At 51.9% G+C, this 21,523-nt stretch overlaps 2 protein-coding genes across 3 annotated transcripts; one reads left to right on the plus strand and one right to left on the minus strand.

The window, feature by feature from the left end:
- Nucleotides 1-9,265: 9,265 nt before the first annotated feature.
- IL10 (interleukin 10) lies at nt 9,266-12,383 on the minus strand. Its single transcript, XM_086765735.1, has 5 exons — nt 12,225-12,383; nt 10,845-10,907; nt 10,380-10,532; nt 9,651-9,716; nt 9,266-9,358 (listed from the first exon to the last, which is right to left on the minus strand). Exons 1-5 carry the CDS (start codon nt 12,381-12,383, stop codon nt 9,266-9,268), a joined length of 534 nt encoding a protein of 177 aa, XP_086621861.1.
- A 3,477-nt stretch (nt 12,384-15,860) lies between these two features.
- LOC147598009 (uncharacterized) lies at nt 15,861-18,507 on the plus strand. 2 transcript variants are annotated; one of them, XM_086765952.1, is made up of 4 exons: nt 15,861-15,913; nt 16,359-16,496; nt 16,631-16,747; nt 18,274-18,507. In XM_086765952.1, the coding sequence occupies exons 1-4, from the start codon at nt 15,898-15,900 to the stop codon at nt 18,348-18,350; spliced, it is 348 nt and encodes a 115-aa protein (XP_086622078.1). In that variant the 5' UTR covers nt 15,861-15,897; the 3' UTR covers nt 18,351-18,507. The 2 variants fall into 2 exon arrangements, with proteins under 2 accessions (XP_086622078.1, XP_086622079.1); XM_086765953.1 differs by having other exon boundaries at nt 16,631-16,738.
- Nucleotides 18,508-21,523: the final 3,016 nt, after the last annotated feature.

A 21,523-nucleotide genomic window follows, 5' to 3' on the forward strand; every position in this document is an offset into this window, starting at 1 on the left:
GGACTGTACGTGTGACCTGCTGACTCTGAGGAATATGTGAAAGATTCACCACAACATTTTTAATTTTTAGTAGTTAGTAGGAAAATAAACCCTCTTTCCTCACCCCACCTTCTTATTTTTAGTAGCAAACTTCCTGCTGAGGAAAAAAAAAAATTATTTCTTACTATTGAGGGGATTGGTTTTAACCAAAAATCTGGCTCCGCTCCAGGTATAGCATCAGTGTTTGCTGCTACCTGAGAGATGAATCACGAAGATCTCTGTTTCCTCGTTCGTCAACGCGAGAAGTAGCTGCGAGGCCCGGAGAGCTGCCGGCACTGCGGCTCCCGCTTCTCGAGACGCGGGCGCGGCAGCGGTGCCTTGCTGGGCTCCCGTGGTGTTGGTCAACCCTGGGCAGCCCCAAGAGGACAAGCTGTCCCCAGGGCCGCTGTGGGTGTGCGGGGCAGGAAGGCGCGTTGTGCAACTGAGACTGGAGGAGTACGAAGCAGTTGTGCGTCGTTGGTAGTTTGCTGGTGCCTCTAGTTTTCTAATGACAAGGATTGTGATTGACAGGAGATGTTTTTTCATGTGTGGGCCATCCGTGCTTGCAAGCCTGCTCTAAATCTGGTGGAAGCCAACTGCAATCTTCTGTTGGCCAAGTAGGCTTTGATTTGGGTTGAGTTTCTGTCCTAGGTTGGTTTCTACCCTGGGTGCAGCTGATGGCAAGCTGCACGATTTAGAAAAGCAAACTTTTCTGTGGAAAATTAAAAGATGGTTGGATTTTTCTAGGAATCAGGATGGGGTACATCGGAGAGTTGCCAGGATTTCCTGCCACACAGCTTGGGATGAAGCACGCTGTCGCAGCTGAACTGCTTAACGCTCAAAAAAGATGGGTTAGTAAAGGACCTGCTAACATCAGGCTTGCTTGAACCTGAGCTTAGAGGGATTCTCCTGGGGCTGGCTGTACAACGACAGGCGGCGATGGCTGGCAGTTCAGACCCAACTGTAAAAGTAGGGTGCTTGGGAGCAAAACGTGCTTTTTGCTAACGAGGAACAGTCAGGTGCTCTCCAGAAGTTGCCCTCTTAGGTCAGAACAAGCCCATGGGAGTCCCGCTCTGGCCATTTGCAGCACCTCTTCCATCCAGGAAAGGCAAAGCTGTTCCTCGCTGCTCTGAAAACCGGAGCAGCTCCGGCTGACCCCGCAGTGGAAGCTGCGGGCAGGTTTCGGGGAGGGTGTGCGAGCTGGGCCCGTCGCAGCGGCTGGGGTCAGCATTGCAACAGAGTCAGGAAGTGAAGTTTCAGCTCAGGGAAGAAGAAATTTGGCATTACTGCCAGGAAAGGAACCTTGCAGTCCAGCTCCGTTGTGTGGAGCAAAAAAGAATATTCGGTTGCTTCAGGCTGTGATGAAATGGTGGAGAGACCCTGCCGAGAGGCGAAAGGCGACAGGTCACAGAAGGCAGAGGTGGGAAAGGAGAACTGCCCGGGTTAAACCACTGAATTGCCTTCGCTGCCCAGCTGAGGAGTTCTACCTGCGTTGTGGGCTGGGATGTCCAGCTCCTCTCCCATCAGAAAGCCCAGGGAAGCGCTCCGATTTGAGCATCTGAAGAGCTGGCGTGGATGGGAACCAATTAAACAAATTCCCTTCCTTCATCTGCATCGTCATCGAACAGCCCCGAGAGTGCCAGCGTGTCTGTACTGTGCTTTTCCACCAATTAATAGACTGCCAGTTGGGACAGCACCCAAAAAAGTCATGACATCTGTGCATCTCTGCCACATCACGTTTTCAGTCATTGGCTTCAGGCTTCGCAGGCGTCTTGTGAACCACCCCAGGGCTGAGTTTCGATATCGGGAGACGAATCCTCCCCAGAGCCTCAGGACGTCTCAGGATAAAGCGATGATTTAGCGCAAAGGGGAAAGCAAGCGGCCGCTGTTCCTGTTAGGCGGCTGCCTCTCCGCCTGCTGCGCGTCTCCGTACGGCTGAGGGTAACCAGCCCTTACTCATTGCGAAACCGCCCGCGTGCGGAGGAGACGCGGGCAGCACCGGCTCCTCGGCGGGCAGCGGGGTGCGCCGGGGGCTCGGCTGGCGGCAGAGCCCGGTGCGCCGCATGGGAAAGGAGCTGCGCTGAAAGCAGGTGCCTTTCTGGGAACGGTTCCCTCCTGAGTGTCTCCGCAGCCCCCGTGCACCAGCTGCAGGTGCAACCGGGGGAATCACTTGGCTTTGTGCACCCCGCAGCCCCGTTCATCAGGCAGTTTTGTTCGCTTTGCTCTAAACGGCGTCTGCGGCAGCAGAAATGGTGCGATGCCTCCTCCGCATTCGTGCGCTGAGGCTGAATCCCGCTGTCCCATCAGGATGCCCATCTCCGCTGGTCGTGTGGAGTCTGAGATGGGTGCTCCCGTGCCTCCGGGGCTCCGGCTCCCATTGCTGTCCTGGTGCTGCAGCTGGAGAAGGGAAGCGGGTGGCTCCTGAGGCTCTGCACTGGGATGTGGGACCCTTACTGGTGAAGCAGGGTGGAAATGGCCAGGTAAAGTTGGCTCTACCAATGATAAGTACGCTTGTTGTTACGGGCTTTTTTTGGAGGGAGTGTGTTAACCTACAGTTTTTCTACTTGTCTTGCATCCTCCCGTGCTGTTGGAGAGTAGATGAGTTTGTGATAGGAACCTGCAGAGCTCGGAGAGGGGCCAGGACCAACTGCTGTGCAGTGACGGAGGAGAAACGTCGATGCTGGGGCAGTGCAACCCTCCCTCCTGAGTAATCTGCCCTCGAATCTCAAAGCCTGCAGAAAACTGATGGTTGGGCTTTTGCGGGGGACAAAGTGGCAGTGGAACAGTTGTTTGATGTCCAAGGCCTGCTCCCATGTAACCTGTAGCTGTGTGGGGTTCCCACCCTGCGACGTGCGGTGCTCTGGGCCCCATCCCCAGCGAGGGGCGCGGGCAGGACCGGCACCTGCCTGTCCCGGGCGGCCGCTGCTGCTCCTTGAGAGCACGAGCACCCGCCTAGCACCCTCACATGTGAAGCCCTGCTTGCCAGCCCCACTGATGCTGAGACTAAAACGGCTCCCGGCAATGCCGAGAGTGGGGCAGGGCAGCCCCCGGTTACCCCACCCGCGGCAGACCCCGTGGCATGGGGCGAAACGTGCGTGCCCCTGCATGCCTCTCGCTGCCAGACAGCCGGAGCTGCTGCCCCTCCACCTCGCGGGCACAGCCGGAGCACAGACGAATAGGTGTCAGGCTGGGATTTCGCTTACTGAAATACCGAAAGCGGAGCCCCACGGGGAGGAGTGGGATGCGCTGGGTCCCCGGGCTCGACGGGATGATTGGAGCTGGTGTCTTGCCATCCAGCCGTGCCCCGGTGGGTCCACGGGATGCTGGTCCCGGGAGACGGAGATGAGTTCTTCCCAGAAACCAGGCCCCTGAGCAGCGACAACGTGGCTGCGGCAAGCGGGACGCCGGCGGCATCACGCTCCCGGCTTTAGTAAACCTGCGCCCTCCCGTACCCGGTATTAGTCAGGCATGGCTGGGGTAAGAAAGCGGCAGCCTGCGAAGCTTGGGGCCGTGCCCGCTCCCCCCCGCTCCGTTTGGGTGACATGTGTGCCCAGGCGGGGCACGCTGCCCTGTTTGCGCTGCTCTGCCTGACCTCTTTCATGACAAAAGCCCCGATTTCAGTCATGTGCGGCTGAAATCTAGGGCACGGAGAGGCACGAGCTGCGCGGGGCTGAGCGGTACAGGCAGTTAAAATTCAACAACAAGTGTGAACTGTAACCACAACTGAAATCAGGAAGGTTCTGAAGGCTTTTGCAGTTTAAAAATGATTAAAACAGTTTACTTGGTTTGATTTTGCCCGTTTAGTGCTTGAGGTCCCTCGTCTCGCTAAAAGCCTGGTCCCTGGTCCTCATGGCACCCTGGGAGGATGAAGGGTCCAAGAGCAAGTGCTCATCTTCCTTGTGGCAAGAGACACAGGTGGGTTTTTATTTTGTTTTGGTTTCCTCCCCCGCCGTTACAAGACAGAGGCCAGTGGGGTTTTGTTCCTCATGCCCAGCCCACGGGAGGAGATGCCTGTCTGCCCTCTCAGAGACACTTCCACCAGCTCAGCTGGGATCAGCCTGTCTGCGCTCCTTCTCTCGGCCAGGAGGCGAGAACAGCAAGAACGTACTGTCCAGCACCGGGGTGCTTACCGTTGTCAGGAAAGTTTCCAAGGGAAAAAAAAAAGAAAAAGCAGAAGAAATGGCTCCTTCAGCCAGCAGATCGCTCCTGCGTTGCCGCTTTTGGCATGTTCCTTATTTAAAGTGAAACTTGCCTGCGTACCGGGAGCGGCTGACGCTCGGGCACTTCTGGAGCCCTCAGGAGTTTTGTGCGTGTGCTCGTGCACGACTTGCAGCAGTTAAACTGAAGCGCCTGTGACACCACTGACGTTTTACCTGTGCGAGCCCTGCGCGCGCGCTCTTTTCTCCCGCTGGTTACCGCGTTTTCCCGCGAGCTGGGATTCTCTCCGATGGAAACGGAGTGGAAGGAGTGAGCGAGTGCCTGCCTGCACTGCAGCACCTCGCAAAGCCGTGTCGCTGGCAGCGGGGACGATTGCCAATGTGCCTGCTCCGGCGCTTGCTGGCAGTGATTCATGCGCCGCGGCTCAGCCGGTTTCGGCATGAAAACCCCTGCCTGCGTGGCGGCACGGTTGGGCAAGGCCGGACTTTGCCAGCCGCGGTGGGTTGTCCCCGTCCCCCTGTCCTGCGCAGCAGAGCCCGCTTGGGGCTCGCTGCCCCGCGCCGGGCTGTCGGAAACCCGCAGCTTTAACCACAGACGGAGCTCCTCTAGAGAGAGTGCTGACTGGACTTTCTACAGAGGAAAATGAAAATCAGGCAGTGGATCTTGGCGCCAGTGGCACTGGCTGACAGGTTGTGCTGGGAGGCAGAAATGGGGTTTTTACGTAGTGTCAGCTGTGTTGTCCCAGCCCAAATTGGCCACGCCGCTCCCGGTGGGTTTGTTTCTGATGGTGATGCTCTGCGCTTCAAGAGCAGTGCCACTGCCCCTGGGGAGCTGAAGGTCTGATAATCCTCCTTCTCTGTATTTAGACCAAATCTCCAGTTGTTTTCCTCTAGGGTTTAATATTTAAATAATAATAATTATTTTTTTTTTAATCCCAAAAGTGACTTAATCATCTTTGTGGCACCAGCATCGCCCGGTCGAGACGCAGCATTTGTCTCGGTGAGGAGCTCGGCCTTGCTTAGGTGGCTGGAGCGGCGCAGGCTGGGTGAGTGACTCGGGCTCCCAGGTACCGGGGCTGCTGATCAGGCTGAGCTCTCAGGAAGGAGATAACCCAGCAAGGAAACTGTTTGCTTCCGTGGGATAAAAAAAAAAACACACACACAAAAAAACCAAACCAGAAAACCACCACCTCTGGGCTATGTTGTTGTGCTGTTACCGTAACAGCCAGGCTGACGCTGGGATGGGCAGGAACCACATCAGCAGTAAGCAATGGGGATAACACGCTGGGGCACGCAGCATCGCCCCTGTGGAAGAAGCAGGGGGTGCACACAGAAGAGGGGAGCACCGTCTGGTTTCATTTGGTGGAGGGGATGCTGTGCCCAGGGTCTCATCCTGCGGCTTGCCCAGCCCCGTCCGGCACCGGTGTCACCAGCCACATAGATGGCTGCTAACGGTGCCTTGGGTGTCTTGGCTCCGCAGGCTTTGGGGTTGGTTTTTTTTTTTTTTTTTCCCCTCTTTTCTCTGGCTTTTTTTAAGCAGTGCATGCTGGCAGAGAGGGACTGTTGTGGACAGGGTTGCCTTGGCAAAGGGGAAAAGGCTGCCTGAGGACATGGCCAGAAATGAATCATGGTGACTGCTTCTCTGCTGGAAATGTCATTTCTCCGTGGCAGACGCTGCCTTTGGTTGCCCAGATGGTTTCTGCTGGGATTTCCAGAGCATCCTTCCTAAAAATTCTTGGAGATGATACATATGTTTAGTCAGAGGCGTGTTTGTGTGCTTTTGCTCACCAGACCTGCGTCATGATGCAAGCGTCCCTGTGTTTTGGTGACAAATGGCACAGACTTGTTTGCACGTGGCTTGCATGGCCATCTGGCACTGAATGTCTCCTGGCTCTTGTTTCTCTGTCCCCTGAGTGAACCCGTGCTGATTTGTTCTGCCTTGGTCTTCTTCTGAACCATAGAATCAGAGAACGGTTTGGGTTGGAAGGGACCTTTCAAGCCCACCCAGTCCAACCCCCCTGCCAGGAGCAGGGACATCTCCAACCAGATCAGGTTGCTCAGAGCCCCGGCCAACCTGGCCTGGAATGTTTCCAGGGATGGGGCATCCACCGCCTCTCTGGGCAGCCTGGGCCAGTGCTCCACCACCCTCAGTGTAAAAAATTTCTTCCTTACGTCCAGTCTGAGTCTACCTCCCTCTAGTTTGAAGCCATTACCCCTTGTTCTGTCACAACAAGCTCTACTGAAGAGTCTCTCCCCACCTTTCCTGCAGCCCCCTTTGGGCACTGGGAGGCCGCTCTCAGGTCTCCCCGGAGCCTCCTCTTCTCCAGGCTGAACAGCCCCAGCTCTCCCAGCCTGGCCTCACAGCAGAGCTGCTCCAGCCCTCTCAGCATCTGCGTGGCCCTACTCTGAGAATCAAGCGACTCCTGTAGCATCAGGTAACTGGAAATCTTTGTTCTCCACACAGCAAGAGGCATCCCATCTCCTTCCTTCCTTCCTGTGGTTGCTTTGACCAGAGTGACTGAGCTTTACTGAAAAACTCACCACAGCCGAGCTGACGCTGCGCTTCTCTCCGTGCAGGGCAGAGCCCAGGCACCGATTTGGCTCACGAGAGCCCGGGGGCTCCAACTTTGAGCTCGTAGCGTGGGCTCTGAGAGCTGTTTTCTGCCTCCCTATGGGACAAAATTTATACAAAAGGGATGAAAATACATCCAGAGGGGTCGGGGGACCAGAACAGCCTGGGGCAAAGCTTCAAGCAGTGCTCGTAAAATGCAATTTTTCCCGAGAACACAAATAATCTCACGGGGCCGTTGGTGTGAGCTGGAGTTTGGAAATGGTTGTGCTGGTTGAATTCTGGATTTATTCGTAACTGCTGCGTGTGTGCCTGCTCGGTGTTGCTCGGGATTCAGCTGCTGTGCGTATGGATCCGTGTGCGTAGGGATGCAACCCGCAGCCCGAGGAAAAGCAAGCAGTTCTGCTGTTAATTGATGTTAGTCTAGTTTTTAGCTAGTGTCTGCTATCTGGTGTAGGATCAAGACCTCATCCTGACTGAGAACAAATGTGAATGAAACTAAAAACAACTCGGTAGATAAACGGAGGCAGCAGTGTGATCTCCTGTAAATGAGGGGGAGGGAACCGCAGGGATGCTAAAGCCCTGCTTACTATTGGTGACGTTTGGGCAGTAATCAGTTATTTAACTGTAAATGCTGCCCTAGAAAGGGAAATTTGCATTTAAATCTGCAGACCTTGGGTCTTCTCACTTCCCTGGCCACTAATGCATGCAACGCATCCTCAGCGGTCCTCCGTGCCTGGATCCGTGCCTGCACGGGGACACTGGGCACAGCATCTCTGCATCGGTGCTGATTTACAGCCCTGGTAGCAACTTGGAAGGACAGGACAGGGGCTTTATTCTTTAGGAGGTCTTTATTAGCAAAAATAAGAGATTTCTTTCCATACAGATAAATATACCAAAGTTCATGCGGTGACAGAAGCCATGGCCAAGGCACGGAGCCGCTGATGCTCTTGGCTGTCGCGCCCTTGCTTCTCCAACAATACTGAAGTGACAGCATTTGGTGGAAAAACGAGTATGGAGTTGGCACAACAGGAGCTTAATGTGTCCTGGTAAGAAGCTTAATTTAAGCTTTGCAGTGTTTGGCTCCCACGCCGCCCTTGAGCCGATGCCACCCGCTGGCTCTCAGCAGAAGGAGTGACCCAGGGAGCAGCGGTCCTGTATGGGATAACCAGTTCCCGTGCGGGCAGGCTGCCAGCAGGGATGCCCTTCCGTCACCGCAAACGTACAAATAGAATAAATCAGATATAAATAGCCTCTCTTCAGTGGTAACTTACACAGCAAACAACAAACTGACAGTATTTTGTCACATTGGTACCCTGATACTTCTAAATATTAGAAGCAAATGCCTCTGGGTTTTGGTGTTTTCCTCCGGCTCAGCATCCTCGCGGGGACACGCAGGAGACCAGGGCAAGGGGAACCCAAAATGCGTGGAAGCTGCGCTCACTGCAGCCTTCCCCTGCGGCACCCGGCTGCTGCGGGTCCTCGTGCGCGGGGCCAGGAATCGCACGAACCCGAACGGTGTCAGTGCTGAGTGCAGCTTGATGAATTTGAACGCAAATTACCCGAGCCACCCTAAAATGGTGGTTAATTAAATATTCTCTAACTTCTAAAAGAAAAAAACCAACAGAACAGCAAGTAAAACCCAATCAAAGACTGGAAAATGTGAAGATTAACTTTCAGAAATGCAGAGCTGCTGACTCAGCAGTTCTGGAAGTCAGTCGTTAGCAACACTTAAGTTCTATTAGAACCAAACATTTCATTCCTACTGCTATTTTTGCCTTTAACCTGGACTAACATATAGGCTGGAGCCTAGAAGTGGGGTCAACAGATAGATCGCTGGGGCATGATCGCAGGTCCTCCTGCTCCACATTAATTCCCATGCACAGGAAAAGGAAAAAAAAAAAAAGCCCTTGCTTACATTTATGGTTATTTTGCTCAGTGCAAGGCCAAGGAACAACTTTGAATATTTCAGTGCCTAATTCCAGCTGCAGAACCAGAGGCAGTGGCATGGTTATGCATCAAAACATTTGATTGCACAAATAAATAGAGGGATAGAACACGAGGAGCGCGCTTGTTGGTTAAAATTTAAACTTTCCTGAGCTCAGAGCTGGAGCTGCTCCTGATCAGGTGGCGGTGCTCCGTGAAATTGTCCTTGGGAGAAGCTCTGCTCGTTATCTGCCCCCCATAGGAACACTGCTTTGGGTGTTTTGAAGCTATGAATAAAATAGCGCTATCATGAACAGCATTAAAATATTGAACAATAAATAGTATTTTACAAGCTCATCGCACTTTTTCTTCAAAACATATCGTAAACATAAACACTGAGGTATTAAAGTAATAAATATTAAATTCAGTTGTTAAAAAACCCCATTTAAATACAATACTAAACTGGAAGTTATTGACCTGCAATTCTTAACTTGAACCCTAAGATAATTTAATCTATCGTCTGCTCTTGCAGCCTAAAGTGATTTCTGAAAAAATAACAGGGTTTTGTGTGGGAGGTGCAGACCCGTGGGCTGTTTCACTTCCTTCTCTTCATCTGCAAGTACTCCTCGATATAGTTGATGAAAATGTCGAACTCCCCCATGGCCTTGTAGATCCCGTTCTTGTCCATCTGCAGGTGAAAGCCAAGTCCGTTTAAGCCTGAACGGGGTGCTCTACGTGATGCCCAACCTCCAGATGTGTTCTCCTTCCCCCAACATCTCCAGCTTCTCTGCCCAGCCCCTCAGGGGAACCCGCCGGCGTCTCCTTTGAGCACCGCTCTCTGGATTTCTCTGCCTTAGGTATTCATACGATTAAAGACTTTTTCTGGATTCTGTTCTAAGATGAAGCTGGCAGGAAAATCTACTGCCGTGCCTGGGACGGCGGGTTCCTCCCAACCTCAGCCCCGCGAGTAGGGACCTCACCTTATCGAACGTCTCCTTAATGTGCTTTGTGACCTTGCTGCTCTTCTCGCACGTGAAGAATCTGTGCTGCAAAGGGATGAGAGCAACGGCTTCAACCACGCGAATTTCCTTCCCGGGGCTCTCCCCTCCTCCCACCCCTCGTCACTGCCGCCTCGCCGGTCTCCAGCTTCCTTCCCCACGTGCGGCCGTGGGGCTCTCTGGGGCAGCGACCGTGGCTATTTCGTACCGTATGCTGCTGAAAGGAGCCTGGCCCGACCCCAGCGCGGACCCCGAGCTCTTTCCCAGCCCCGTGGTGCTCTCTGCCCGGAGCAGGGCTCGTCCTGTCTGACTCAGCTCGCGGTAGGTGCTGTGGCAGCGGTCACACCAGATGCGGTTTCAGAAGGTGTCGTCGCAGAGCCACGCTGCTCAGTTAAGGGATGGACCCTCCTCCCTCTCCCTTCCCTTATTTCTTCAGCTGGGGTCTGTTGGATGGGGCTGGCTGCTAATAAGTGGTGCTCCTGAACAGAGCCTCTGAACCACCAGTATTTAACTGGTGAAAGCAGGGGCTTGGAGAAACTCCAGCCTTATAGGGTCTGCCTGCTCAGAGCCATGCTCCTCCGCACCATCCCGACGCTCCTGCTCCTGGGGAGACCCTGCACCCAGTCCCCACCTTTCTCCTGCTCCGGGACTGGCCCCGCCTCACCGGATCCCTGATTTTATCCCCCGCCCGCGATGCTGAGCCCCACTCACGCAGCGCTTCATGGTGGCCTTCAGGCTCTGCAGCAGGTCGCGCAGGTCGCCCATGCTCCGCTGGTGGTGCGCGCTGCTGTTCATGGCTCTGGGCAGGACATCCTCCACGTAGAACCGCATCATGTCTGACACCGACTGACAGCCCAAGCTCCCCTGGGGCGAGAGGAGGTAACCGCGTTGGTGGGGAGGGGGGAGCCACCGGCACCCGTGTGTGTGGGTAGTTTTTTGTTTTTTTTTTTTTTAAATAAATCAAAATCGTGGCAGTGGTCAGAGCGGTCGCAGCGGCGGTGTGGGGGTAGCAGTGTGTCAGCTCTGCCGTGGACACGCGTGTTGCTGCGTGGCTGGAGGGCTGTCCTTGCGTGACTTTGGGAAATGCCCCCATGTACAATCTGATTGCTTTCTTACAAAAGCCTGGCTGAAGGACAAGGAAGGATAAGGGGCTTAGATGAGAATTGTAACTCTTACCTTAAATTCATCCAGCAGTTCGGAGCTGAGCAGCTGGATGCTCAGTTCATCATCTTTTGATTGCTGTGGAAGGATACAATGGAAACGTGAGCTTTACTTAGGCTGGCAGCCAACGCTGTTTTTCCTGTCACCCTACCGAAGGATCGTTTTGCTTGTTTGCGTTTATCTCCTGGCTGAAGCGAAGGCAGGGAGCACCCAGCACGCCTGTGTGCCTAGCACAGTGACAGCGGGTCCAGGAGTCACCAATTGTTTGGTCTTTGACAGCGCAAGCACCGTCAGCTTGAGAGACAAGATAACCGAATCACAAACTGCAGCACCATCGATTTCGTTAAGGTGAAACTCCTCGCAGAGGAGGGTTTTTGTGCAAGGGCGCTGACGCGAACCGCGCCGGGGCTCAAAGCTGTGGCAGCCCCTGGAAGCGAGGTGTCCAGCCCAGCCTCTGCCCGTGGGCTCGCCAGGGCGGGAGGGTTTCATCCCCGCGGTTTTGTCATCTCTAAGTCTCCAGTCAACGGGGGGAAGGGGCTCTGCGGAGGGCGTGGGGTCTCTGTTGCACCAGAGCTGCAGCCGGGGGGCTGCCACCACCCAAAGCATCGCCCCGTGGCACCAGGGTACCAGAGCTTTCCCGAGAGGTTAAAGATATTCCTTCCCAACGTTAACTGTGAGATTTACAGCAAACTTTACATCTAAAACCGTGGCTGGGTTAATTTGTTAACAAACACAAGCCATGGTATTAGTTTGAGATTTAATCTGGAGCATTATCTTGGTTTATTGCTGAAACACGCTGACACTAACTAAAGCTATAACACAGATACAACCTTCTCTATCAGTACTGATGCGATGACAAACGCTCTGAGAATATCTTGTGCTGCTTCCTCAGCAGCCCTGACTCTCCGGTTAGCGGTGATGCAAAGTGCTGACCTTTTCCAGGCACCCCAGCAAGTGCTAGTTACTGTAGTGCTGCTCCCATCATAAAATACCGTGTGCAGGCTTCTGTGGTTCTTTCAAAGAAAAAAAAATCTGTAGCGAAAGATTTCCCTTTTCATCTAGTGTTGGCTTCGGTGAGGCTGGACCTCATTACCCTGAAGAAGGGACTGTTTCTTCCCTATTAATTCAGTGAATAACTTGGTCTGCGAGTAGAAGCTAGCAAGGTTCACGAAAATTCATTATGAAATCTCCTGAGTTCACTGTAACTAAAACTGGGAAGAAAACCCTTGCACGTTATCTCTCAGCGAGCAATGAAACTGAACTTCTCTTGCGCGTAACGCGAGGCATGGCCAAATAATTTCTGCTGCGAGGAAACGCTCCTTCCTCTCATCCAGATCACTGAACTTTGCAAAATAAAAAAGAGTGAAATGGGAAGAAGGAGAGGGTTATACTTACAAAATAATCCTTAATTTCCTCGAACTTGATCCGCAGCTCTTTGAGCTTTGCAGGCAGGAGCCTGGGGAAGTGGAGGCAGCTGGGCTCGGCGGGCGAGCCCGGGGCGGGCAGGGCGCTGGCGGCCAGCAGCAGCAGGGCCAGGGCTGCGCGGGGCTGCATCGCTGGGAATCGGCTCCTCGCCTCCGGGGCCGGCTCTCGGTGGGATTTCACAGAAGGGTAAAACGCCGATCTGCAGCCTTCACCTTGATGGAGCCCCTAATTTATACTCTCAAAACATCTCTCCATTTCCTCTCCCCGTTTCCTGGCGAGCAATATTGGGGTTTTAAGTCATTCATTAAAACCAAATGTCACTTGGGTTTCCCGTCAACTTGGGTTTCCTGTTCTCTTGACCCCCCTCCTCTCCTCACACCCCATCAAATCTTTTGTGCTTAGACTCTGCATTTTTTTTTTTTTTTTTTCATTGCTTGCTTCTTGTAAATTTAAATGTGGCTGAAGAGGAAAGCTTCAGATATAGCGCGAAGAAAAGATGCTGTGTGCGGTTATTTCTGCATTCTCACAGCTACTTTTTATTTTTAGGTGAATGCCCTATCGTTAGGGGAAAAAAAGTGTTTCTATTTTTAAATCTCCATACCAAGCCCATACTTAGGATGCCCAGCACCGTGCAGAATTGAGCAGCATTGCTTTTAATGAACCTGCAGAAATACACTGTCACCTACTCTGGCATTCCAGTGCTATGCTGCAAATGCACATAATAATCTTAATTTTTTTTTTTTTTCCAATTAATGCACATCTGCTGAAGCCGATGTGAACTTTCACTGCCTTTGGCAAGCTCAGATCTATGCTCCCAAACTTCAGCTGGTGTTTGTTGGACTGCTGACGGGGCTGGCTCTGTGACGTGCCGGGATGCGGTGGCGGAGCCCGGTCTGGCTGGGATGCGTTGCTGCCCGGTCCCTCAGGGCTTGTGCCAGGCTGCTTCCCCCAGCGCCCGACTGGGAGAGGGTTTGTGCCGTGGGAGCTGCTATTTTAACGTGGGGGTCTGGTGTTAAACTGTATAAGCAAGGCGTGAATGTTTGCGTTTCTGGCTCTCCAGTCCTATTTCGTTTCCTAGAAATGAACAGGAGCCCCATCCAAGTGGCTCTACAAACTGGGTGTCCTGTCTTAACTGGGGCTTATTGTCCCAGCACTGATAAAATTACCATTTCAGAGCTAAAGATAATTCCTCTGACGTCGCTCTTGTTTTCTGCTTTCCTCTCTTTCATCCTCTCTATATATTCGTGCACACCCCCCCCCGCTTCCTTCTGATAAAGATTTCACGGACAAAGCTGGGAATCTGTTATCCAAGAAAGAGAAAGTGGAGATGAAATTGGCCTTCCTGATATCCGAGGGTTTTCTTTGAAAGCTCCTGTGTTATTTTGAAATAATAATTTATTTTTCCCAGCCTGCATCCTTTGGACAAACGGCTTCAATTCTCATTTCCTTCACCGCACTCAATCTCCTTTCAGTTGAATTTGCAAGCCCCTGTGAAGGAACTCATTGCAAAAAAAAAAAAATGCTGGAAAAATGCAAAGTATTGTTTGTTACCATATAGTTAGATTTTTAAATTTTTATTTTTAGGAGCAAAAGAGGGGAATGTTTGGCTTACATATGTATGAGTAAGAGCGAAGGGGATGAAGCATCAGCAATGGAAGGTGTTGAGTGGAGACACTGTGGGATTTTGTGTTCTGGTTTGTTTTCCTTTTGTTGTTGATGTTGCCTCTTCCAGAGGCGATGGGGAAGCCTGCTCCCGGTGAATCACTGCAGGCGCACTAGTTTATCTGAATCACAGCATGTCGTGTATTTGGTGACCCGTTTTTCTTCCCCTGCTCTAACGCAGCTGTGCGGTTTCTCCTTGACCACCGGCAGAAGCTATGAGGAAGGAGAAGAGCGAGCAGCAGGGTCAGAAAAAACCAAGTGTTTTTAAACTCAACCCATTTCCATGAGTAGCATCCCCCCTTTCTCTGCTTTCCCGCCTGCCTCCCACCCTGGGAGATTTTTTTTCTGAGTCTTTTGGATTGACTCGAATCTGCCATGGGTCAATAAAGCTCCACTTCCAAGACCCGGGTGGCTGCTTAAGTTCCATCAAAGGCATTGAAACTGAAGTGGTAAGGTCGGCGGGTGCGATGCTGGCAGGAGGCAGGGTCCCAGAGCGGGTCCCCGGGCAGCCTGGCCCCGGACCAAAGCCCGGAGCTGAACCCGCATGCGTCAGTGAAGGATGCAGCCCCGGGCACTTCTCTGCAAACCAGGTCCCCTGCAGCCGAGGGTCCCTCTCGGCCCCAGGTGTAGGTTTAGGTGCTGATGTTTGTGTGGGATGCAAAGCAAGGGGGCTTTGGGCACACAGGAGTCTCCCCCGCCGTCAGCGGGAGCCCGTGCGACAGCGGCGCGGTGCCTCCTTCCTTCCTGCCGAGGAGCTGAGCGCTGGTTTCCAAACTTCTGTTATTTTCAGCGATTTGCAGGTCTCCATGAAGTCATTACAGTTTGACACCCGGAGCACACGGAGCGATTCTCAGTCTTGTGCAATTCCCTCCTCTCTGTTTTGGAACCTGCTTTGTTTTTTTTTTTTAAATTTTTTTCGGTACCAGCGTAAGCCAGATGTGTCCATTCCACAAAGGAAACTCTGGCCTGCGCACGGACGCCGCCGCGCTCTGTTTACCTGCGTTTCCTTTGCCGTGTCAGAGATCTTGACGGTGCAGTTTCGCTCTGACTCACGCGTGCTTACTGCTGTGGAAACGCCTTGACTCTGCAGTACTACGGAGCGGTTGCATGAATGAATAAAGCACCTTTTCCTAAAGAGTGTCCGGGGGCCGTGGGTGTATTTCTAAACCTTTAGGAAACAGCTTTCATCTCTGCCAAGAAGATCGTTTCAGGAAGGGAAGTGTGTTACTCAAAAGCCATTCGTGCACTTTTACCCCACCTCCCACCAACTTCTGAGAGCCGCGTGTTCACGAGAAGTGCTGGGCAGGACAGCAGCATTGCGTTTCTGCAGTAAAACAGAGGTGTTTAGGTAAAAGTCTTTCCCCCGCGGCGTGGCCTGAGGAAAGGTTTGTCCCGGGCAGCCCGCGCTGGCTGACCCTGCACGGGCACGGCTCAGGCTCAGTGGTCTTCACGCTGCATCTCTCACGTCCTCGCGGCTTACCGAAGGGGCTGCCTGTGTGTGTAGCTTTGACTTTACATGTGTAAATATTTTTTTTTTTCCCCCCTCCTTGATCTCTATCGTTGCTTTCAGATGAAGGAACACTGTGGATTTTATGCGCTATCTATTTATATATACCTTGAGGGGTGCCCTAGATTTCCAGGCTATCATAGTGGTATGTTTTGTTCTTCTTTTTTCAGAAATTCCCTATTTCTCATCCCTTCAGGTTTGGGATCTGCTGTCAGTGACGCTTTGGGGGAAGCAGAGACTTGGCCTTTCATTCACCTTGTCTGAAGAGCAGTGTTGAAGCAACGGCATTTGCTCTCTCAGCAGCCCCATCGCTGATGACTAACAGTTCCTGGTGGGTGAAGCATAAATTGGACTGCTTTTTTTTTTTTTTCTTTTCTTTCAAGAAATTTTTCTGCTGGCAGGGCATAACATCGGATTTTTTCACTTCTGGAAACCTGCTTTCTAGTACCCTTGTCGGAATTTGCAGCGTGACTCATGTCGACTTCAACAGGTAAATCCCAAATTACTCTTTGGAAATTTAAGCAATGTCATTGTTTGGGCTTGTAACATCTAAGTGTCCAGGAATAGGTTACTAATCATGAACGGAAGATGTTACTGTGACCTCTAATGTGACTTCTAATATGACATAGAGAGTGCCTTACATAAGTTCTTAGGAGGTCCAGAACTTCCATTTGATCTAAATCAAGCTGGAATCATCACCTAAAAGCATCAGGTCATGGAGACTTCCTCCCATCTGTAGATTCAGTGTTTCCATGATTAACGTAGCTGAGAAATATTTGCAATTTTTTAATTGCATACATAAAATTCCCAATATTTGGAAGCCTGCTGCAGCCTGTGAGGCAGATGGAAAATAACATCTTTGTCTGATATCCTACCCTGGGATTTCAGGGTGCCCTCTGCCAGCCTAGAAGAGCAAACTGTTCTTTTTTCCCCAGGTTGCGCGTACTTGGAGGAGCACACGGAGCCATGGGTGAGGTCGGCGCTGGCGCAATACCCTCTTGGCGCTGGGTCTTCAGCGTGCCCATCGACGCAGCGTCAGGCCATCTTCTACACAAATGGTGCTGCCCATCCATGTGAGGCTCTTGCCCACCCCGCAGGGGAGCAGTTACAGGGGCGTTATTACCGGTCTTCTTCCTTTTCTCCTGAAATAAGTTGCTGGGGGGGATTTTTTTAAGCTCATAGCAATGTCTTGTTTTTGTCCTCACAGGGACCGATGAGATCTGGGCACGGGCGTTTCAGGGAGCGGGGAGCGTGTGCTCTGAGCGAGCAGGGAGGACGAACGAGGCTTTCCCAGAAGAACGCAATGTGTTTGCATGTAAGCCAAGTAGGTAAAAGTATGCAAAACTGGTCAAATAGATCATTCCTTTTGACTTACCCCAATATCATTCGCACTGCCTTTTTTTTTTTTTTTTTGAGCATCGTACAGAGGCAATTTTGAGCAACTCCTGTCTTGAACAGTTCATTTCACAAGTGCTGTTTTTAATGAGTTTCTTTTTTCTAGTTTTGGTATTACTGGGGCTTGTCGGTCTTCTGGAGAGTGTTGTCTTTGTCATGATTTAGCATCAAAACTCTGACCAATAATACAAATACAAACTATTTATGGGCATGAATGGTCATAAGACAGAAACTGGTTATCATGGTTTGAGAAATCAGATAATGGAAACCAGCTGCTCGGAAGCGTAACGTGAACATCGGGGTGAATTACAGAGGCAGCTTCACTCACTTTCCGAGGCAGCACCAGGTCCTCGGCCCGAAGCCAAGCATCAGGCTGGATCGCTCACGTGGTGGAGTTTTGGGGTGGTTGAGAAATCCTGGGCTTTCTTTTCCACCCCCCGACACGCAGATAGGCACGTGCCGCAGGCGGCGATGCGGCTCGTGATGGCACGTGATGGTGGGTCATCCCCGGTGCCGCGAGGGATGCTGCAGCATCCCCGGTGCTGCCGGGGGATTTCCCACGCACCCCCGCAACAGCTTTCTGCTCTGAAATCGTTAGTGTGATTAACACCACGGCCCCGAGACTCCCCTGTGAGCCGCTCCGTACAGACTGGTCCCAGGCTTGAGGCGGTGCATTACTCAACCAGAAAAGAAATCGCGATGGCCACGTATGGCTGTATTCAAATCGGGCATTTCGGAGGCCCCTCTGAGACACCGGGGCAAAGGGAACAAGTTTCATGATGCAAATTCCCGGAATAATCAGCCCGGAGACTGCTGCTGACACTGCTGCTCTTTCAGAGAAAAATGCAATAACACAGAATTGTTAGAAGGGTTTTTTTCCCATTGATTTTGTTTATTTTTGGTTGAGGAATTTCTGAATAGCCTCAGCAAAGGGTGCATGTCCAGCTGTGCCATGGGTAGGGGGAGGAGGAATAATCTTGGCTTGGCCTCATGTATGTAAGCAGAGAATTTTTATTAAATATGATTCATCAGATGTGCTTTTCAGAGAGTTCAAAATATTTTGTTTATAACTTTCTACCTCTGTGTGTTCAGAGCCCCTTTCTGTTTTGGCTGGTGGTTTTTTAATTATTATTAATATAGAGAGAGCGGGTGGTAGAACCTGGCTGTTTCTCCTGTCAGGTATCTTAATTACAGAGACCCAAGAAAAAAGTGAACCCGAGTTATGCAAGCGGTGGAGTTCAGCAGTTGAGAAGCCATCAATGAAATCACGTTGTTCCCGAGGGTGTGACCTGCTTCCCTGCGCGGGAGCCGGGGTGGCCGCTCTGCTTCCGCTCAGCACCGGTCTGGCTTGTGCTTCTTAGGCAGCTTGCCCAGGATTTATCTTTTCAAGGAAGTTTTGCTTCGGTATCAGGATCAGGCACTAAAGTCCCTGTTTGATTATTGCTTTCCATGTAGGTCTTGAGGGCTGTCATCAGGAAGTGGAAGATGAATCTGAATGGTGGAAAACCCCTCTCGCTGAAAATGGTGGTTAAAAAAAAAAAGAAGGAAAACTAAAAAAAAAAAGAAGAAGGAAAAAAATCTGAAGTGAACTTCCTCTGCTAGCTGTCTCCTGCCTGTTGGGAAAGGCGAGAACGGCAGTTCATCACCCGTTCCTTGGAAGAGCCTGGCCGCGTGTTTGCCGAAAGTGTGAACTCAAATGTAAGAGCAGCAATCCTTGCGACCCCCCTGAGTTGTATTTACGGCTAAAAGGGGTTTTGCAGGGCTCTTCATCCCCGCTTCCAGGGCGGTCGGTGCTGGTTTGCCTGTGTTTCCTCATTTCTGCAGGGATATGGATGATCAAATCAGGTGGGACGTGGGAAGGCAAGGGGCTGTGATGTGCCAGCAAGAGCCTTTTTGCCGTCCGTACCCCTGTCTCTCTCTGCCCCCGATCTGGGGCAGGCGGAGCTCCCATCCCTGCCCGCTGTCGGGATGCCTCTGCCCGCGTTCACGCTCATCCAGCACCCGTGAAACCAGCCCTGGCCCCTCGGGGCTCTGAAATCGAGACTGAGTTAGTTTGCACCCAGGGCAATATTAACCCAGGCAAAACCGAAACCGGGGCGTGAGGGCTGGGCTACGTACCGAATCCACAGCTAACTTACTGAAACGTAACTTTCGGTTTTGGTGAAAGCTAAATCTGAGAGCTCTGCCTGGCTATTGGAGTGATTCATTTGCTCCCCAGAAAATTCAAAATTTGAGCTGATAGCAGTGAGCACTCAGTTTCTCCTTCATCAGGCATCATTTGTTGCCTGTGCTGTCAGCACATTTCCCCTCCCGGGCAAACCCAGGTGCCGAGTGGGACAGCCGGCTCAACGGCTTCTCAAATCCCGGGCCAAGCTCTGTTTTCTGAGCTTGACTTTTGCTACCACATCAGTTTACCAAAACGGTGGCTGTGGCAGCGGCAGCGTGTGCGCTGGGTGTTTCTCTGCTCTCCTGGGCATCGCTGTGATGGAACGGCCACGCCGTTCCAAGCTCTGTCTGGAGCTTCGGAGGAGCAAGTGGGGAGGGTTGGATATTTTAACAAGAAGCAGCGACCTGGCTAGCGGCGCCTGGTGTGCCACCACGTCTTTGGTCCGCCGTCGCTGACTGGGAGGGCGGGTGGTAGCCCTGGTGACTCTGCACGCGTGCCGTTGCTCTGCTCTGCGGGATTCTTTCTCTTTTCAAATCTCTCCAGGAAGCTCCTGGCGACTGATGCCATTTTCTGTGGCTGCTCACGTGAATTTTCAAAGCGAAGAACGTCAGCTTTGGTTTTCCTAAACATTAATGAGCCTTTTCCGAAGAAAAGCCCGTTGGTGGGGAACAGCACCCCAGAACTGCGTGAGTCACAGGAGCATCCATGGGCTTCACCAGGGGATCCTCGGGCTCACTGTGGAAAATCCCTATCCTTGGAACGAGCTATTTTCTTCAATTTTGGCTCATTTTTATTGTTGTCTCCTCTTTGGTTCTGTCTCTCACATCTCTTTCAGATTGCCCACTTTCCACGGTGTGAACTTGTTCTGCCAACAGCGTAACCCAGTGTCCGTGGGAGCCCCCCAGGACTGCGGGAACAAGGGAAGCATCACGGTGGCTGGTAACGCTATTTGTGATCATAGCCCTAATTGCAAGAGAGAATAAAAAAATAATAAAATTAGAAGCAAGCATATTAAACAAATCTAAATTCTGCAGAGAAGGTGTGCATGGGGGCTTCTTTGGGTTTTGAAAGTGGAAGTTTGATTTGCTTAGGGCCTTTCTCGTTCTCACTGAGCTCTCTCCCTCGGAAAGACCTTTCAAGAAAGTTTTGTTTCTCTGTGAAATATTGATCCTCCCAGCAGCCTGGAGCCACCAAGGACGCTCCTCGGGCAGCTCCAAATCTTGCCACTGTTTCAGCATTTTCTTTTTCTAGCCATTTTCTTAGAGAAGCCCAATTACTAGTATGTCAGGTGCCCACATCAAACAGCTTCTGAAACCTTCTGGAAACTGAAAAGGTCTCATTTGTTAAGCCTGAGTTTAATCTTTTGGGCAGATTTGAGTCTTTTATACAGACCGGTGCAAATCTCTGCGGGGGTGTTGGGCTTTACATCGTTATCTCGTGGATGCCTCTGTTCACCTTCGGTGGCAAGGCAGTGCTTTTCAGCTGAAACACCCAATTTTTGTTGAAATAGCCAATTTCCTTAACATGGTGGGGAAAAAAAGAAAAAAATCAAACCATCGAAATTCACTTTCTGACTGGGAAATGTGTCCGAAATGATCACAAAAGTGTGATGTCTGCCCAAGCAGGGGAGGCGCTAAAATTTTTTGGATAATTCCTGAACTGTTGCAGTTTTGGGTTGAAAATTCCCCAAAAGCAATTTGATTTTCCAGCCGGTTCCCGACGTTAGCAGGAACGTGTTGAACTCCCCTGGGCTGGTCCCTACCGTCACCCACTGCTCGTGCGCTTGCCTGACTTGAGCCCGGCGGCGTTTTGGTTGGGCTCGTGACTTTGGGGACGTGGGCTTTGCAGAGGAAGCGCCCGGCACAGAGGCGGCCACTGAAACCCGACTGCCCGCAGTGGAACCCAACTGCCCGCAGTTGAACCCAACTGCCCACAGTTGAAGAAAAAGCTAGAAGGAGCTGCTCTTTAGCTGTGTTATTAAACTGGAAAGACCTGAAATATGCATTTCCCTTTGGGGAAGATGCCATTTCTGATAACCAAAGTACGAGTTCACGTTTTATCAAAGCAGGAGAAGCAAGTCTCTAACCTTCAACGCCCCCCACCCTGGTGACTAAATTAATGGTTTTCTGCAGAACAGATATGCCGCTGTACAAGATCCTCCACCACGCTTTTCTCCTTCCACAAAGGTGAATCTTAGAGGGGGGGAAAAAAACCCCGCTCTTTTTAACTTTTCTTCTTAACCTCTTTGGGTGAAATCCTGGCTTGGTGGCAGCCCTGCCATTGGTGAGTCACACGGGTGAGTGTCACATCTGCTCCCTGAAGGCGGTGGCTGAGGCAGTGTCATTTTCTGTGACGCGCAGCCCTGCGCAGCCGGCCGCCAACCGTGACTCAGCCAAGGACATCCAGTGAGGATGGGGTGAGCCCAGGGCCACCCACAGGTGACGCTCCCCGGAGGAGACGGCTCTGTCCCATGCACCTGGGGACACCTTGGGCTGGGCTGTAAGTAACGGAAAATGGCAGAAACACCCCCAGAAGGGC

Source organism: Chlamydotis macqueenii, chromosome 23 (assembly GCF_036417535.1).
Source record: "Chlamydotis macqueenii isolate bChlMac1 chromosome 23, bChlMac1.mat, whole genome shotgun sequence".
In the NCBI taxonomy this organism is placed as follows: domain Eukaryota; kingdom Metazoa; phylum Chordata; class Aves; order Otidiformes; family Otididae; genus Chlamydotis; species Chlamydotis macqueenii.

Coding starts and splice junctions, on each gene's coding strand:
- LOC147598009 (XM_086765952.1), top strand. Junction 16,497..16,630: donor AAATGGTGCTGCCCATCCAT/GTGAGGCTCTTG, acceptor TTGTCCTCACAG/GGACCGATGAGATCTGGGCA. Junction 16,748..18,273: donor TGTGTTTGCATGTAAGCCAA/GTAGGTAAAAGT, acceptor CTTTCCATGTAG/GTCTTGAGGGCTGTCATCAG.
- IL10 (XM_086765735.1), bottom strand. CDS start 12,383: ATGCAGCCCCGCGCAGCCCTGGCCCTGCTGCTGCTGGCCGCCAGCGCC. Junction 10,533..10,844: donor AACTGCTGGATGAATTTAAG/GTAAGAGTTACA, acceptor CTCTCGCCCCAG/GGGAGCTTGGGCTGTCAGTC. Junction 9,717..10,379: donor AGGCCACCATGAAGCGCTGC/GTGAGTGGGGCT, acceptor ATCCCTTTGCAG/CACAGATTCTTCACGTGCGA.